The sequence below is a fragment of the Herpailurus yagouaroundi genome, unplaced genomic scaffold (assembly GCF_014898765.1).
Source record: "Herpailurus yagouaroundi ecotype Mexico unplaced genomic scaffold, PumYag 180, whole genome shotgun sequence".
Lineage (NCBI taxonomy): Eukaryota > Metazoa > Chordata > Mammalia > Carnivora > Felidae > Herpailurus > Herpailurus yagouaroundi.
The window spans coordinates 23,746,930-23,766,685 of record NW_024412411.1 but is presented as its reverse complement, the minus strand read 5'-3'; the positions used below and the strand labels follow the sequence as shown (position 1 = coordinate 23,766,685).

Below are 19,756 nucleotides of genomic sequence, written 5' to 3'. Positions count from 1 at the left end.
CAGGCTCTGAGCCATCAGCCCAGAGCCTGATGCGGGGCTCGAACTCACGGACCGCAAGATCGTGACCTGGCTGACGTCGGACGCTTAACCGACTGCGCCACCCAGGCGCCCCAGGAGCTGGTTCTTTTAAAAGATCAACAAAAATGTTAAATCTTTAGCCAGACTCATCCAAAAAAACAGAGGACTCAAAAATCAGAAATAAAAAAGGAGAAATAACAACTGATACCACAGAAATATAAAGAATTATAAGAAAATATTATGAACAATTACATGCCAACAAGTTGGACAACCTAGAAGAAATGGATAAATTGCTAGAAACGTATAATCTTTGAAAACGGAATCAGGAAGAAATAGAAAATTTGAACAGACTGATTACCAGCAATGACATTGAATCAGTAATCAAAAAACTCCCAACAGGGGTGGCTGGCTGGCTCAGTCAGCAGAGCATGTGACTCTTAATCTCAGGGTCATGAGTTTGAGCCCCATGTTTGGTGTGGAGCTTACCTAAAATTAAAAACTAAAAAACAAACAAACAAACAAAAAAACCCAAAAAACCAGAAAAAAAAAAAAAAACCACCACCAACAACAGAAAAACTCCCAACAAATAAAAGTCCTGGACCAGATGGCTTCACAGCTGACGTCTTCCAAAAAATTAAATACTATTCTCCTCAAGCTATTCCAAAATACAGAAGACGAAAGGAAACTTCCAAATTCATTCTATGAAGCCAGTATTACCCTAATACCAAACCCAGACAAAAGCACTAAAAAAAAAAAAAAAAGAAAGAAAGAAAGAAAAGGAAAGGAAAGAAAAAGAGGAAAGAGAGAGAGACGGAGAGAGAACTACAGGCCAATATCTCTAATAAGCATGCATGCAAAATCCTTAACAAATTATTAGCAAACTGAATCCAACAATACATTAAAAAGTCTTGATCTTGATCAAGTGGGATTTATTCCTGGGATGCAAGAGTGGTTCAATATTCACAAAAATCAACCAACATGATACATCACACCAATAAGAGAAAGAATAAAAACCATACAATTATTTTCATAGATACAGGAAAAGCATTTGACAAAATACATTTATTCATGATAAAAACCCTCAATAAAGTAGGTTTTGAGAGAATATACCTCAACATAATAAAGTCCATATATGAAAACCCCACAGTGAACATCATACTCAATGGTAAAAAACTGAGACCCTTTCCTCCAAGATCAGGGACAAGACAAGGACATTCACTTTCACCACTTAAAAATTATTTATTTTATTTTTTAATGTAAACTCTACGTCCAACATGGGGCTTGAACTCACAACCCTGAAATCAAGAGTTGAGTGCTCTACCAACTGAGCCAGCCCGGCATTCCCACTCTTACCATCTCTTTCAACATAGTACTGAAAGTTCTAGCCACAGCAATAAGACAACAAAAATAAATAAAAGGCATTTAATATTGGTTAGGAAGAAGTAAAACTTTCTTATTTGCAGATGATATGATACTATATACAGGAAACCCTAAAGAGTCCACCAAAAACTACTAGAACTGATAAATGAATTCAGTATGGTTGCAGGATACAAAATCAATATACAGACATCGGTTGCATTTCTATACACTAATAATGAAGTAGAAGGAAGAGAAATTAATCAATCCCATTTGCTCCACAAATAATAAAATACCTAGGAATAAACTTAACTAAGGAGGTGAAAGACCTATACTCTGAAAACTATAAAACAATGACGAAGCAATTGAAGATGTCACAAACGAATGGAAAGATATACAATGTTTATGGATTGGAAGAACAAATATTATTAAATTGTTATACTATTGAAAGCAATCTACAGATTTAATGGAATCCCCATCAAAATAACAATCAGCTTTTTTTTTTCACAAAACTACAACAAATAATCCTAAAATCTGTAGGGAACCATAATGACTCCCCAAAGCCAAAGCAATTTTGAAAAAGAAGAACAAAACTGGAAATATCACAATCCCAGATTTCAAGATATACTACAAAGCTATAGTAATCAAAACAGAATGGCACAGTCACAAAAATAGACACATAGATCAATGGAACAGAATAGAGAGCCCAGAAATAAATCCATGATTATATGGTTAATTTTCAACAAAGGAGGCAAGAATATGCAATGGGAAAAAGACAGTCTCTTCAACAAATAGTGTTGGGGAAACTGGACAGCTGCATGCAAAAGAATGAAACTGGACCCTTTTCTTATGCCGTACCCCAAAATAAATTCAAAATGGGTTAAAGACCTAAATATGAGACCTGAAACCATAAAAATCCTAGAAGAGAACACAAGCAGTACTTTGTCTGGCATTAGCTGTAGCAACATTTTTTAAGATATGTCTCCTCAGGGAAAAGAAATAAAAGTAAAAATAAACTATTGTGACTACATCAAAATAAAAAGCTTCTGCATATCAGAGGAAACCAACAAAACTAAAAAAATAGCTTACTAAATGGAAGAATATATTTGCAAATGAAATATCCAATAAAGAGTTAGTATCCAAAATATATAAAGATATAAAACTCAAAACCCAAAAGACAGATAAACTAATTAAAAAATGGGCAGGGGACGTGGACAGACATTTCTCTAAAGAGGACATCCAGATGGCCAATACACACATGAAAAGATGCTCAACAAGACTCATTATCAGGGAAATGCAAATCTAAACCACAATGCGGTATCACCTCACACCTAAAATAAAAAATACAAAAAACAATAAGTGTTGGCAAGGCTGGGGAGAAAAAGGACCCCTTGTGGACTGTTGGTGAAAATGCAAACTGGTGCACCCACTGTGGAAAACTGTATGGAGTTTCCTCAAAAAATTGAAAATAGAATTACCATATGATCCAAAAATTCTGCTCCTGGGTATTTACCCAAAGAATACAAAGACACTAATTTGTAAAGATATATGTACCCCTCTGTTTACTGCAGCATTATTTATAATAGCCAAATTATATATATACATATATATACATATATATGTATATGTATATATATGTATATGTATGTATACGTATATGTATATGTATATGTATGTATACGTATATGTATATATATACGTATATCTATATGTATATATATATATTCCATTATATATATAATGGAATGTTACTCAGCCATAAAAAGAATGAAATCTTGCCATTTGCAACAACTCGGACGGATCTAGAGAATATAATGCTAAGTGAAATAAGTCAGTCAGAGAAAGACAATACCATATGACTTCACTCATATGTGGAGTTTAAGAAACAAAACAAATGGGGGCGACTGGGTGGCTCAGTTGGTTGAGCATCCAATTTCAGCTCAGGTCATGATCTTGCAGTTCGTGAGTTCACGCCCTGCATTGGGGTCTGTGCTGACAGCTCAGAGCCTGGAGCCTGCTTCGGATTCTGTGTCTCCTCTCTGTTCCTCCCCTGCTCACACTCTGTCTCTCTCTCTCTTTCTCTCTCTCTCTCTCTCCCAAAAATAAATAAAGATTAAAAAAAAATTAAAAAAAGAAACAAAACAAATGAACAAAGGAAAAAAGGAGACAAATCACAACACAGACTTTCTTTTAAAGGTTTATTTGTTTATTTTGAGAGAGTGGAGGGAAGGGTAGCGAGAGAGGGAGAGAGAGGGAGAGAGAGGATCCCAAGCCGGCTCCATGTTGTCAGCACAGAGTCCAACGCTGGGCTCCATCTGATGAACTGTGAGATTGTGACCTGAGCCAACATCAAGAGTCAAACGCTCAACCTACTAAGCCACCCAGGCACCCCCCCAAAACACAGATTCTTAACCATAAGAACTGATGGTTACCAAAGAAGAGAGTAGGAGGGAGGATGTATGAAATAAGTGAAAGAGATTAAGAGTATATTTACTATGATGAGCCCTGAGTATAGAATTGTCAAATATTGTACACATGAAACTAATATAACACTGTATGTTAACTATACTGGAATTAAAATAAGGAAGGAAGGAAGGAAGGAAGGAAGGAAGGAAGGAAGGAAGGAAGGAAGAAAGAAAGAAAAAGAATTTTGCATGCATATTATATTGCTGTAATGAATTTATGAAATATAGCTTTCTTGGGAAAATGCACAGATTACAGGGTGATTTACTCAAGTAGCATAATTTGCCAACATCATTTGTTTTCTGGAAATCTGGGAGAGGACCATTAAATATATGGTAGGTGAGTTCTAAAACTCCAAATTAAAACTAGACTTCCAGACTAAAGAGGAATTTAACTAAGAAGCTTATAGAAGTACACAATAGCAAAGGAAAGTTTATGGCCAATCCCTAATCAACATTTAACTGAAAGGACTGTCATGAGAATTGCATGAATTTTTCATGAAGAATCACAGCATAGTGTGATTAAGAAGATGGGCATCAGAGTGAAGTAGCCCTAAACTCCAGTCCCATTCTGCTTCGTGTGACCTTGATATTTAAACTTCCAAGGCTTCAGAATTTTTTTCATCTATAAAATAGAGATAAAAATAATACCTTAACAATAAGATTGCTTAGAATTCATGCTGAACCACTTCACATAAAATATACAAACTTTGCAATTATTTAGTTCCATTTACAATGAATCCTTGACAAACGTTATGCTCTAATTTTCATAGGTATTACATACACATACATTACAAACTCCACAGAAAGTGTAATTTTCACTTTAAACAGTCTTATACATTTTAAAGAAATTAAAAGGGAAAATATTCTTACATTTACCTAAATATTTCCCATTTGTTTTACATTTATTTATTTTTGAGAGACAGAATGAGACAGTGTATGAGTGGGTGAGGGGCAGAGAGAGAAGGAGACACAGACTTGGAAGCAGGCTCCAGGCTCTGAGCAAGCTGTCAGCTCAGAGCCTGACAAGGGGCTTGAACCCATGAACCATGAGATCATGACCTAAGCTGAAATCGGACACTCAACAAACTGAGCCACCCAGGCTCCCCAAATATTTTCCATTTTTTATCTTCCTTTTGAATGTCCAAGTTACCTTTGGTATCATTTCTCTGTAGCCTGAAGAATTTTCTTTAGCAAATTTTGTATTTCTATTGGCAACACATTGTCTTAATTGTCCTTCATCTATTTTGTTTTTCTAAGTAAACTCTATGCCCAACATGGGGTTTGAACTCATAACTCGAGATCAAGAGTCACATGCTCTAACAACTGAGCCAGCCAGGCACTCCTGTACTTCACCTGAAAATGTGTACTTCACTATCATCTTTGAAAGATGTTTTTGTGGAACCTAGATATATTGTTTTGACTTTTCTTCTTTAAGTACTTTAAAGATGTTTCTCTATGGTTTTCTATCATCCATAATATCTGCTGAGAAAACTGTGACTCTTAGAAATGTAGTCCCCCATATGTAATGTGTCATTTCTCTCTTGCTGCTTTGATGTGTTTCTCTTTATCTTTGGTATTCAGCAGTTTAATTATGATGTGCCTAGGCATGGTTTTCTGTGTATTTATCCTGTTTTGTGTTTGCTGAGCACTCGAATCTGTAAATTTATGCTGTTAGATATATTTGGTAGGATTTGGCTATGGTTTTTTTTAAAAAGTTTTTTCTGCCTAATATTTTCTACTTCTTCTAAAACTCCAATTATTTGCGTATTAGATCTTTTGATATTGTCCCTCATGTCCCCTGGCCTCTGATAATATATATTTTTTATGATGATGTTTTAAAAATACTCTCTTTTTCATATTGGACAATTTCTATTGATTTGTCTTCAGGTCTCTGACATTTTTATCTGTTAAATCCATTTTGCCATTAGGCCCAGCCAGTAAATTTTTTTTTTCTTCTTCTCAGTATTGTACTTTTCCTAAAGTTTGTATTTGGATCTTTTTTATGTATATGAGTCTCCTGCTGAGTTTTACTATCTTTTCATTGATTACAGTATATTTTCCTTTACCTTACTGAACATAGTTATATTAGTTGCTTTTGAGCCATTGCCTGATAATTCCAATACATGTGTCATCTGGAATTTAGCCTCTCTTTAATATCTTTTTCTTTAAGAATACATTCCATTTTCCTATTAGTTTTTATGCCTAGTAATTATTTTTATTTTTTTATTTTTATTTGAGAGAGTGCATGAGCAGGGGAAAGGGACAGAGGGGAGAGAGAGAGAGAGAGAGAGAGAGAGAGAGAGAGAGAATCTCAACTAGGCTCTATGCTCAGCATGGAGCCCAAGTGGGGCTTGATCCCATAGCTCTGGGATCATGGCCTGAGGTGAAAATCAAGTCTGACACTCAACAGACTGTGCCCCTTATGCCAAATAATTTTAAACTTTGTACTTGACATTATGAATGTTGTTTTGGCGTCTCTGGATTTGGTTTTATTTCTGTGTAAACTATTGATGCTTTTGTTTAGCAAGAAATTAACTTAGCTTAAAATTGAAAATTTTGACTTGTGTATAGTGGGTAACAGCTCAAATCTTGCTTCAGTTCTTTTATCTGGTAGAAGGATATTCTATTTTAAGTTAGTTTATAGTAGCTCTTTGCATTCTGCCTTTGTTATTCAAAATGAATTAGGGCTCAGCCAAGGATTGTCTCAGTTTATAAACAGAGTTTAAAGTTCTCTGGTTCTGTTTTTTGGATTTCCTCCCTCATTCTCTAGCTGCCCTGGGCTCCCTTCTCTTGGTTCCTCAGGCCAGAAAGATAGCAGGCTTTCTTGCTTTCTCTTTCTTTCTTCCTTCCTTTCTCCCTTCCTTTCTTTTTCTTCTTTCTTTCTTTCTTTCTTTCTTTCTTTCTTTCTTTCTTTCTTTCTTTCTTCTCTTTCTTCTTTCTTTCTAATATTTTTTTAATGTTTATTTATCTTTGAGAGAGAGAAACAGCACAAGCAGGAGAGGGGCAGAGAGGGAGGGAAACACAGAATCTGAAGCAGGCTCCAGGCTCCAAGCTGTCAGCAGAGAGCCCAGTGCAGGGCTGGAACTCATGAACCTCGAGATCATGACCTGAGCTAAAGTCAGTGTTCAACCGACTGAGCCACACAGACACACCAAGATAGCAGGCTTTCTATGTGAATTTTTCCCACCTTGTACCACACCACAATTCTGGTTTGTCCATAGGTCAAAGCCACTCAAAATGGAAAAGCACTCTGTACTGGTCACTTCCTATGCATTTTGCTTCTGTGTACTTCTGTCCAGTCTCTTTACTCCTCAGGGTGTTGTTTTATTGTCTGGAGTTTCCAGCTGTTATCTGTGGAAAGGTCAATCTGTTAGAAGCTTACTTCTCCGTACTAGAAGTGGAACTCTCTAAACCAAAGGAATAAAAAGATTAAATATAAATAATTATAAGAATTATGCATGCTTGATCTCAGGATTATGCTTTTTTTTTTTGGCATGTGTGTTTTAAGAGAAGAATCCCTCTACTTGTCCATTCCTAACCCACCATTTTACTATCTCAAGAGGTTTATTTCCTTATTCTGATTCTGATTGTCTAATAAGCAGCCTTTGATAAGCTGACAGGCAACAAGCCTATAGATCCAAATCAGGGCTACTCAAATACATGAACTATTTATTGACTGTCCATGAGATGAGAGTAGAATTGAGAATACCTGTTTAGAAACATTCATGCAACTTTTATGAAGTAATTTCGTATCTGTTAAATATAAGAAAAATAATTTGGCCTTGTATTTTGCGTGCCTTCAGCTTTTGCTCAAGTTTCATTTATCCAGTAATTAATTTTCTTATATTTTAAAAAGAGCATTAGTTGATGATGGCTTGGAAATTAAAAGCAAAACATTGGTTCTTCTCAGAGAGAACTTGAGAAACTCTGGCCTAGATTTCAAATAAGAAAATTACTTTCGGGAAGATCTCAAGTTAACCATTTAATAGGAGAGATTGAAAGAGGACTTCAACTACCTCCATTTTCACTTCAGTTTATACTTTTTAATTGGTCAAGTTCTTTCTAGCATATTTCTTCTTCATTAAAAAAAAATGTTTATGTATTTATTTTGAGAGAGAGAATGAGCAAGAGTGGGAGACGGGCAGAGAGAGAAAGACAATCCCAAGCAGGCCTCACATTGTCAGCACAAGTCACCAACTGTGAGATCAGCCCTGAGCCGAAATCAAGAGTCAGATGCTTAACCAACTGAGCCACCCAGGAGCTACCTTGGTGTGCCCCTGCCCCACCCCCACCTCCAGCTTGTTTCTTACTCAGGCAAAAGACCCCATGGGCAAAGCATTCCCTGATGAGAACCAAAACTACTCTCTCAGGCAGTAAGGACTGCTTTGAACCAGCGAGACCCTGCCCATGATTGACTCAAAGATAATGATTTAACCTTTACTGCCCACCTGCACGTACCCACCCTTTGTCTCACACTTTCCTTATATAAACCTGCAAGTATTTTCAGCATTTTGGAGATACTCAAGAGGATATCCTGCTGTCTCCGCAGTGTTGGCCTCACTGAAATAAATTCCTTTCTTGTTTCACCACCAGTCATCTCTCTGCCTTTGGATTTTGTCCACAGGGAGTGGCTGAACTTGGTGTTTGGGACCTCTGGAGCCAGGTGCTCTTGCGCCCTTGTGCCCCAGCTACAAGATGAACCTACACTATAGTTTAATTGTAGCAGTAGTTCCCGAAGACCTGGGATAGGCTAACATGTTCTTTTAAAAGATAAGGAAACCGAGGTGCAGAAAGTCCTAATCAAGGCGACTTCTCTTGGCTATATGACATAGCAGCCAACATGTCAGAAAAAGAATTAAGCACTAATTTAACTTTCAGCTGAGATTCAAGTATTTTTTGCTTGTTGTTCACTCTCAGAAATCACTGCTTTAATATTTAGAAGCAGTTAAATTCAGAGGAAGCACAGATGATAATAGCAAGATCCATTTACTGAGATCCTACTGTGCAACCAACTCTATGTAGGTAAAAACGAGTGATTATGTGGAGTTTTGTACTCCCATTTTAGAGATGAGCAAACAGTATTGGAGAAGCAACCTAATCAATATCATAGAGCAAGTAGGTGCCAGAATCACGATTCCAATTCAGATTTGTCTGGTTACAAAGTCTCTACGCTAACGTTATTGTTCTTTATTAATCACCAGATAGACTCATATACAAATTATGACATCATCAGGCAGATGGTTTCAACTGCTCTATTAATACAGTGATAGAAACAAACTGGGTAATTGAGAGTGCGTGGGTCTCCCATTCAAGGATTCATCGGCATTCACCAAATTTAGATTAGAAAACCTACGTCCAAGTATCATGTGACAATGAGTCAGCATTTTGGAAGGCAGGTAGAGACAGGGAATCAGTAAGTAAATTCTTTTATGAAACACTGTAGATGTTTATGCTTGTTAAGTGTTTGTGACTGCTTATTCTCTTTGACTATTAAAGGAGTACAGTTGAAGACCTCTTTAAAAACTATATAAACTATCAGCTGCCGTCCTATCCTTGCCAAGCTAGAGAATGGAAGAGAAAGGCAAAGTCGTTTGTGCTTAAACCCATTTTATTTTAGTAAGTATGCTGAACACAAGGTTAGGTTGTTCTTTGGGGGAGTGTACTTGCATGTTAATATTCCACTGGGGCTATACTTTAAGATTTTCTTAAAAAACATCAGTTGTCACTATGAATTAAACCTAGTTTGGGGCACCTGGGTGTCTCAGTTGGTTGAGCATCCAGCTTCGGCTAAGGCCTTGATCTCCGGGTTCGTGAGTCTGAGCCTTGAATGGGGCTCTCTGTTGTCATCGCAGACCCTGCGTCAGATCTTCTGTCCCCTCTCTCTCTGCCCCTCCTTCCTGGATCATGGTGTCTCACAAGTAAACAAACATTCAGAAAACAAACAAGCAAATCAGTTTAAGTGAACAGAATTCTCTTCATCCTAGCAAGGACTTTTCTTTTTAAATTATTCACTGTTATTTTACAGAAATAGTCTTTGCATCATTTTAGATTTCACACATGAGGTAACTGGGATTCAGTCTCAATCAGAAAAATTCCTTTATGCTTTCCTGTTTTTGTCCTTCCTGTGTCTTCCGTAACAGAGAATTACAGCAGAACATTTCCCCTTCGCCCAGTTCCTATTCTCTCATCACAATTCTATCTCTCTACCCTCCCTTCCTGCTCTACAAGGGAATTTGTGAGGGCAGGGCAAGATTGTTAGTTTGTCCCCTATCCAACACAACCACATACAATAGTATAGAGATGTGTCTAATTCTTTTCGTGCATTTCTTGGTTCCCATTTTCCTCTTCCATACCCCCTTGTGTGTGCCATGGACTAACGCCAAAGCGCTTCTCCCCTGCACACTTCCAGACCACACAGACTTTAACCCAAGTTATAGCAGGACTTAAAATTTCTGCTTTTCTAGTGCCTCTTCTACAATGTTGGGCCGGTGGGGGAAATGGAGATAGAATGAGGAGGATTAATTTCTCCCTACCTGTCCTGTACTTTCTCCACTACCTTTCCCATACCAATCACTTCTCTGCCACCCTTCCTGCATGTTCCTGTCCGTTTCTTGCAGTTGTATTAGAAACTGTTCATATGCATTAAAACATTACACGCATCCTAACAACCTTTACGAAGTAGGCAGTAATACTGACATCTAATATTTGAGTGCTTACTATGTGCCAAAAATTGTTTTAAGCATTTCACCTGCATTAACTCATCTAATCTGTGAAGTCATTAGTCTTCCTATTTTACAGCTAAGGAAGCCGATGTTCAATGCCTTGGGTCACACTGCATGTAACTGGCAGAGGCAGGACTTGAATTCATGTCTGACTCACAAAACCAGCCTTTAATCGCTATTTAATAACAATTAATTAGTATTTTCAGCCCCAAATCTGGTGAACACTTTTGCCATTTCGAGTTTCCTCATCCTTTGCGTTCCCGTATGTTCTTTCTCTTCGTGATCCCCCACGTCCTTTCTGCCCCTTCATCCTACCGTTGGCCGGCATTCCTTTATTACTCCGTCTTCTCACTATCCTTGACCAGCACCGTGCCGGCCTCAGTCATCCCCATGCCCATCAGCCCTGTCCCTTTCTTCCCGGAGACGTTCATCCCTAGTATTCCCTTATTCCTCTCTCTCCTTTCTAAAATTCCCCCTCCTCCCACGGGGTCCTCGTCCCTCCAGCCTCAGGGGCCCCTCTCACCCCCCGTACGGCCACCTCCTTTCCCAGGGTCTAGAGGCCGCGCGGGGCACGCAGCGAGCGCACGCAGCGAGCGCAGCGCGTCGGGGATGCAGTCAGAGGGGCGCCGCGGGGTCCTCCGGCTCCCCGGCGGCCCCCGGGCGCGGTGCAGTCTGGGGGAACATGGCCGCTTCCGGTCTCCCTCCCGGGCCGGCGCTGGCCTGACCGCGGCCCCTGCCCGGCGCACTCCGCCCTCCGCTCCTCCCGCCCCGCAGCGGCGGAGGTCGCTTCAGCCTTTCCCTCCCGCTGCCCCCGCCGCGCCATGGAGAAGAGCTCGAGCTGCGAGAGTCTTGGCTCCCAGCCGGCCGCAGCACGGCCGCCCAGCGTGGACTCCCTGTCCAGGTAACCAGGATGCCCACGGCCCCGCCCAGCGTCCGAGAGGGATGGAGAGGGGCCGGGGACCCGCTGGATGGTGCCCCATCTCTCTGACTGTGCTTCCGAAGGCTGCGCCGAAATTCCTTCCCTGGGACTTGGGAGCCACTTCTTCCTCCCTCTTTGGGGTTTAGAGGCTGGGAAAAGGGAGGTTAAAACTCACTGCCGCCTTATCGGTGATTCTCCCTTTCGTGCAACGATCTCGTTTTATCCCTGGTTGAGGCAGCCCCAGTTCATTAGTTTCTCTTGTTTCTCATTCCATCTCGAATTATTTTTTTTGGACAGCCCTTCCCCCAGCCACCACCCCTCATTTCCTCTCTGCCTGTCTTTCTTTACTATTTTCAAAACCATCCTCCAGTCTTTCTTCCGTCTGTCCGTATGTCTTTGATTTTTGGATTCTTGCCCACCCTTTCCTCTTTTTTTCCATCACTTCACTTCCTTATCGCTTTCATGATTTTCCCTATACTCTGAGCACCCGCCACCCTTTTCGTTTTAAAAATGTAAATAAAAATGCCCACTGTACGTCTCTTTTCTAAATCTTCCAGCTGAAAGTCATTATCTAGGAATCTGACTAGTCCTTAACCCCGAGTGAATAATGAGTGGTAGTTTTCTTTCTTGGACTACCGGTTCTCCTGGTTATTTCTCTTGTACCAGATGGGATTTTTTTCTCCCTGGAATTTTGAGGAGGACTTTAGTATGCAGTTTTGCAGACAGCTGTTGCGAATATTAACTAGACATGTTTTCGATGAATTTTTTTCCTTTGGTTTTAAAACAGTGATTTAAAATTTCGGGAAGAAATAATAGAAGACCTGTGTATATTATATATCCATAACAAAATAAGGTTCTTGTCCATCGAAAAATAGTCTAATTGTTATTAGAGAGTTATTAGATACTGATCTGCTATGTGAAAACATCATTTTCATTATCTTCTGAATAAACTGAAGTTTCTCTCTTTTAATTCGTTTTGGGGTTTCATTAAATACGGGTGATACTGCTGTGTTTTCCCATTACTGTTCAGATCTCATTGGGAAATGATTAGCTGATATCATCATTATAAATTAAGATTCTCTTCCGAAAGCATTCATAGCAGCCTACCCACACCTTTTCCAGAGTTCTTAACAAACACAGTGTAATTGCTTGTTTAATTGTCTTTTTTATTAGGCTATAAGCTACTGGAGGACAAGGACCTTACTCATTTTCTTATCTCCAGCATTTAACAGAGATGCTGTGTGTCAGAGGTGCTCAACAAATTTTTTTTTGAATTTGTAGATTTAATAATTTTCCAGGAGAGAAGAATTTTTCTTTGCATTCAATTACATATATTGTACATTTGTTTCAAGTATTTTTAAAATTTTATGTTTATTATTCTGAAATTTAGAGAGCTGAGGATTTAAAATTAAAGAGAAAACAGGTTGGAAAATTATATTTTATAGGAAAGTTATAAATGACAGCTATGGTTCAGAATAGAATGTAAAGAAAACAAATGAGGCAACCAGTAATCTCACCCAAGTAAGAGGATTTAGAACCACAGGAGGCAGCATAGTCTGTTAGAATGAACAATATACTGGAAGTTAGGAACTCTTAAAAGTCCCTGGCCCAGCTAGCTCTTTGGCTTGTATCATAATCTTTCTAGTCTACATTTTCTCATCTTTCAAAATAAAAAAAGTTGGTCTAGAAAAACTATAAGGTCTCTGGGTGCTCTAAAATTCTATCATTCTTTATCTTAATGATTATTAAGATGCATTCTTATCAACTACTAATTCCCTTTACAAATACTCTTTGTTAACGGATTTTTGAAATTATACTAAGTAAATGTCTGTTATTATTACAAATTAACGTACCTAATTATGCCACTTAAGCACATTTATTGCCCCCCCAAAAGAAAGCCCAGTAACTTTAACGTTTATACATACATTTTAAGTTTTAATTAAAGAATTGTTTTTTTTAATTTTTAAAAAAAATTTTAATTTAATTTAATTTATTTTTTATTTATTTATTTTTTTTAATAATTTTTTTTTTCCAACGTTCATTTATTTTTGGGACAGAGAGAGACAGAGCATGAACGGGGGAGGGGCAGAGAGAGAGGGAGACACAGAATCAGAAACAGGCTCCAGGCTCTGAGCCATCAGCCCAGAGCCTGACGCGGGGCTCAAACTCACGGACCGCGAGATCGTGACCTGGCTGAAGTCGGACGCTTAACCGACTGCGCCACCCAGGCGCCCCTTAATTTAATTTAATTTAATTTAATTTTTTAAATGTTCATTTATTTTTGAGAGAGAGAGAGACAGAGTGTGAACAGGGGAGGAGCAGACGGAGAGGGAGACACAGAATCTGAAGCAGGCTGCAGGCTCTGAGCTTCGAGCTTCTAGCACAGAGCCTGATGCGGGGCTCGAACTCACAAACTGTGAGATCATGACCTGAGCCGAAGTCGGACACTTAACCGACTGAGCCGCCTAGGCGCCCCTTAATTAAAGAATTGTTACTGACAGATGAATATGAGAAAAGTAACTCCTTGAAAGAGTTTTGACTGGAATATGTTATCCTCATCCTCTCTGGAAAAAATATAAGTATGATCTACTTTCCATAAGAGAATGCCAGCTTTCATTCCTCTCCCCTGGAAAGTAGAAAAAACTAACATTTATTGAGTGTGTGCTAGGTAGAATTCACCCTGCTAAATTTTTTCATATCTTTTATTGTATGAATCATTACACTTGTTTGATCAGTGTAGAATAGCTGCGTTGGAGACACTTGTTAGAAAGCTGAAATTTAAACTTAATCTAGGCTAACACTCAATTGTAGGTGAGTCTAATACAGAGGCAAGGTAGACAACCGTGATTAGAATAGCTATGCTAAGTGGCTATCCAGTAGCTTAAATTTTTACTTTGATAGCTTATGGTAAAGCCAACCATCAATGTTTGGTCTGTATTATCTCAGCCTTTTGCAGAAACGTTGCCCTTAAAGTGTAGTTTATTTTTATGCCTTCTGTTTTTTACAGTTAGGACATTTTTAATTTCATATTTTCAATTAGGGAATTGCCATGTGAATTTTTTTGATACCTCCCATACAATAATAGTTTATATGTTCAATGTGTTTCCTCTGTCTTTTCCAGACTAGACAGACTGACACAGATTTCTGCTGAGTTTGGCTCCAAGAAAAATTGTTTATGTAAAAAATGTATGCTTCCCATTTGTTTGAAAATAGAAATTATGTAACTACATTTCTCTTCAATTTAGCAAAAAGATTTCAGTCAGATTTGTAAGTGAAGTTGGTAATACACCCCTCTCTAATTTCTTCAAGTACTTCTACTATTAGATGAATTCAGTTTAAGTATCATGTTATATTCAAATGTGTTAATTTGTAAGTTTTTTAATGCTTTTCTGGGATATCGGGGTAATATAAATCTGAAAAATAATACACTAGTCTTTCTGGTTGCCCATTGTTTTTGTGAAAATGACACACCATTGCAGTGGGGTGACTGGCTTTTGTGGGATCTGTAGTTCACACTAAATGCATGTTGAATCTTGATATCTGTATCTACCTATCTGTCTGTCTATATCTTTAGTCATCTCAGAGTTGCTATTGCAGCTCTAGGCATTGCCTTCTAGGTCATCATTGACTTGATACTTTTTGGCCAGAAAAGAGTGATTTTATTTTTCATATGATATCCGGATGGCAGTTTCCTAATCAGCTATGGTCATGTCGTCTTGCATCCTTAAAAAAAGTAATGTTCTTTGGTGAGTCTTGCTTGGAGTTGCTCAACTTCAGTAGGCTGTTCAGTAGCTCTTGTATATTCTGCTGTTGTCCATTCTTCAATGCGTCCAGCTGATAGAGAGAGAGCTGGGAGCAAATTCACTTCAGCACACTGACAACCTGGCTGTATTCCATAATTTAATTCTTGCTGCTCTTTCTCTGATTCTTGACATAAGTATGACTTATACAGGATAGAGTTAAAACAGTACTGTGGGCTAGATATGATAGCTAGGGTAGGCCTGTGCCTTAGAATTGTGTAAGTTATGCAGCAGGATTTGACACTATCCTGGTGGTATTCTGCCTTCTTAGTCTGGTTTTCCATTTTTTTCAGTTTGTACGCTGTTATAAAATGTACTGCTTGAGTGGGTTTCTTTGATTATTTTTTACTATGCATAATCAAATGCTGACACATGTGATGCCAAATAGGTGCCCAGTGAACGTTTAAATAAAGAATGGTTGAATGTTCATTGCTATTTTATATGTTGTGTCCACTCAAAGGATTAAAAAGGGTTTTCTTATGTTGAATTTGGCCTGTAAAGACACAATTTCAGGTTCAAGCTAAAGTTATTCTTAAATGAAGTCTCTTGACACACTGAGCTGATTTAATTGACTACATTATCTTTTCTTGTGCCCAGTCCTATGTATCTTCACAACATTGTGTTCCTGTAGCCTACCTGCTTTTCCATCTGCTACTCTTTATCATTTTGGTTTCTTCCTGTCTAACTTATCTTGTCAGTCATTTTATTTAATGCCTATTTCTTTCATCCTTTATATACCCTCATGCTGGGCACCACTTGTTCGTCTCAGATTATTTTGGTGTATAAATTGATTTCTAGTCTGTAAATTCATTAGCATTTATATTTACATATTTATATGCACATATTTACATTTAGCTTAGATAAAGATCAAAGGGTGGCACCCAGAATATACTCAAAAAATAGCCTTCAACTAATTACATTTTTAAGTTACCTGTCTTCCTTTAAAATTACCATCATCTGAAAACAGCAAATCCTGGATTTTTGTTTCCATGAATTTTGACGGTACTTATAATCTGAAAAGGGAGAAAAGTTTTTGAGATTTCTGAGACACATTTTGTTGTAAGGTCTGACCTTTAGTTTCAGCCTCAAGGTCACTTAGAGGTAATATGTTGGTAGGAAATATGCTTTTGGGTTGTTTTCCAGTAGTGGTGATGGATTTGTATCCAATCACACATTCTTACCCACTTCCTTGTGACTCTTGGCATGTCTTCGGAGGCAGCTGACCAGGATTAGTGGTAGACACTCACTGTGGAACTTAGTGAAACTCACAGGTTGAACTTCAAGCCTTGGCCATATAATTAGCACTTTGTGTCAGACATTGAGTGTATTGGTCACTTAAAAATTACTTATTTTGGATTTTATTTTTCCAGGACCCTAAAAGAACTTTAAAGTTTTGTCAGAGGAGATCCAATATTATTGTGAACTAATCAGTAATTACTGTGTAGATTTTTCTGAAAGAGCATTTAAAAAGATTAATTACTAGTCAAAAGTATACAAGTATACTAAAGCTGAGATTGGGTCCCCTGTATGTTTTCTTCTTTCCTCTTTATGCTATCATCAGTAGTCTTCTATTAACGTAGACCATTAGTTCCCAGATCAGTAGTATCAGCATCCCTTGGGGATTTGTTGAAAATACAGATTCCTTGGTCTTACCTCAGATCTAATTGGATAAAAAACTCTAGGGGTAGAGCCTGCGGTTTGTTTTAATATGTCCTCCAGGTGATCCTAAACTAAAAGTAAGAGTTTGAGAGCCACTGCCTTAGGTCTTTTACTAATTGTTTTCTAGTAACTCCATGAAATTTGCTGAAATAGACTAAGTTAAGGTCTGTGTTACAGCTACCATAAGCCTATTACTTGACAGCATTTTTGTACAAATATTGATTGAAGTAGTGGAAGGTAAAAGTCATCTTTTGTGGATTTATGATATCTAATTTTAGGAAATTTCTTGAGGGTTTTTTTTTTTTTCTTCTTTTTCTCAGCCATGAGTAACACATCACAAATATGTGTTTTAGGCCTTTTCTTAAAAATAGGTCTTTGGTAAGATACATTAGGGGTAGCATTAAAAAATATATTATAAAGAAGTAATTCCAGGAAACCATCACCTGAACCAGTGAAGTCTGGATTACGCCCAAGGGAAGGAAATAACCCTGATACAGATGTCCAGAAAGCAGTAAGTTTATTTTGTAAAGCTGCCAAGTTCATGCTATTGTATTCAAAATCACCAGGGCCAAAGGTTGTATGTGATTCAGGACTTGACCAGTGGAAAGTCTCTAGATTTTAGTAGAGAGTATTTTTTCTTTTTAAGAAAATTATTTTTGAATAGGTAAAGCACTTGCCATCTTTGTCCTATTGTTTGATTTAGTTAAATCTGTGGATAGGATTGAAAACTATTGAGAGGTTATAATTAAGGACAGGGAGTGATTTTATAAGCCTGCTTTCCACAGGAAGTCAGGTTAAAAATGGAAATATTGGGGGAAAAAAAGGTTGGTACAAGGTTATTAAACTGAAAGACACTGGTGAAGATGCCCTCCTAATGAAAATAATAACCTCAGTTCACTTTCCTGTAATTCTATTACACAGAACTGATTGTGCTGTCCTTCTTAATGTGTTTCTGTATATGTACCAATGCTGTCATCACTATAGACTGCTAATGCATCAACTTTGTAGTTCTTCCCCTGCCCAAGTACTTAGTACTTACTGTGGCAATACTCGCTGATGAGTTTTCATTCTTTCAGAGACTCTTACTGGATGTGATTATCTCTTGGGCTCTTTAAATACTTTTTAGTCTATATTAAATAAGGGCAGATGCTATGTTTTCAATATAATAAGAATTAACTTTTAAAATATGTTTCAGGGGTGCCTGGGTGGCTCAGTCTGTTAAGCGTCTGACTCTTTTATTTTTTTTTTTTTTAATGTTTATTTATTTTTGACAGAGACAGAGCATGAGCAGGGGAGGGGCAGAGAGAGAGGGAGATGCAGAATCTGAAGCAGGCTCCAGGCTCCGAGCTGTCAGCACAGAGCCTGACGTGGGGCTTGAACTCACAGATCGCGAGATCATGACCTGAGCCAAAGTCGGATGCTCAACTGACTGAGCCACCTAGGTGCCTCGCGTCTGACTCTTGATCTTGGTTCAGGTCAGGCTTCACACTGGGCATGGGGCCTGCTTAGGATTCTCTCCCTCTCTCTCTGCCCCTTCCTTGCTTGCATGTGTACGGGCACATACACACATACACACACACACTCTCTCTGTCTCAAAATAAATAAATAAACATTAAAAAATGTGTTTTAAACTATATACTTCAAAAACCCTAAATAGTGATACTTGGAAAACTCTTCTTATTTTTTTAAAGTTAGGGTTTTGATTTCACAGAGTATAAGAGAAAATCCAAACTAACTGGCTTAACAGAGATAATTTAAGTTTTTCACCCACATAAAAACCCAGGGGTAGTCAGTACAGATCCGATATAGTGGACCTGAAGTGTCAAGGGCACAGACTCGTTATTCCAGTGTTATCTCGTGAACCAAAACATTTGTTGAAGCGCTAACCTTTGCATTCATTGTAGTCACGAGAAAGGAGGAAGGGAAGAAGAAAGGTATGTTCTCTCTCTTTAAAGGATACTTTTTTGAAGTTACATGTAGTCTTTTAAGCTTCTATCCAGTTGGTCAGAACATGTTCCCTTGGCCATACGTAGCCAAAAGGAAGTCTGGGATATATAGTCTCTTCTGGGAGGCCTGTGTTAAGCTAAAAATGGGAGGTTCTGTCTGTAAGAAATAGGAGAGAATTGGTATTGGAGGTAATTAGCAGCTTCTTCATATTATTTAAACGAATCATTTTAGCAAAGAAGACATTTTGTGGTTAAAGTCTACAATACTTAACTTCTGAGACTTGCAAAAGCAGTGACCAACGTAGAAAATGCACTGAGAGACATGATATATGGTAGCAGACTAGAAAAGAAAACTGTATCTTGGAGCACTCTCAACTCTTGAGGTTTTTTTTTTTTTTAACTTTCTGTTTTTTTGTGTATTATTTTGGGCCAGATTTTTATAATCCTAATGTGGGATTATAGTGTAAAAGGGATATGTTTAATAATCGTCAGCTTGTGAAGTGAAAGGCAAATGGAAGTCAAATGAAGAATGATCAGCTGTACTATTTCATTGTTTATTTCCTCTGAGGAGCTCAAGGAATTGCGTGGTAAAGTGGCCATGGTGGTGAGGATGGTGGCCTACACTGCTTACTCTTCTGCAGTTCTCAGCTCATTTCCAAGCCACGTGTCCATGTGTTTTATTTCCCACCCCCAAAATACTGCATCAGGTTCTATTTAGGTATTTTCTCTCATTTCAATTCTAACGGTTTGGTATCTGTAAGGGAAATAAAGCTTGCTGTTTGGGGCCATGTTAGTTTCCGAGTGCTTTTGCCAATATTTTGTGTGTTTTTATACCTTTGACCTACAAATTTGAAAATCCACAGAAATCTGT

The 19,756-nt window shown here is 38.1% G+C and overlaps 1 protein-coding gene across 2 annotated transcripts in view; it reads left to right on the top strand.

The window, feature by feature from the left end:
- The first annotated feature begins 11,261 nt into the window (after positions 1–11,261).
- MTMR2 (myotubularin related protein 2) overlaps positions 11,262–19,756 on the top strand; it is a 121,724-nt gene continuing 113,229 nt past the window's right edge. The window contains exon 1 of one of the 2 annotated variants that reach the window (XM_040489684.1): positions 11,262–11,462. In XM_040489684.1, coding sequence (XP_040345618.1) covers positions 11,383–11,462 — 80 coding nt within the window. In that variant the 5' untranslated portion in view covers positions 11,262–11,382. The remainder of the gene's footprint in view (positions 11,463–19,756) is intronic. The other variant, XM_040489686.1, reaches the window with a different exon arrangement.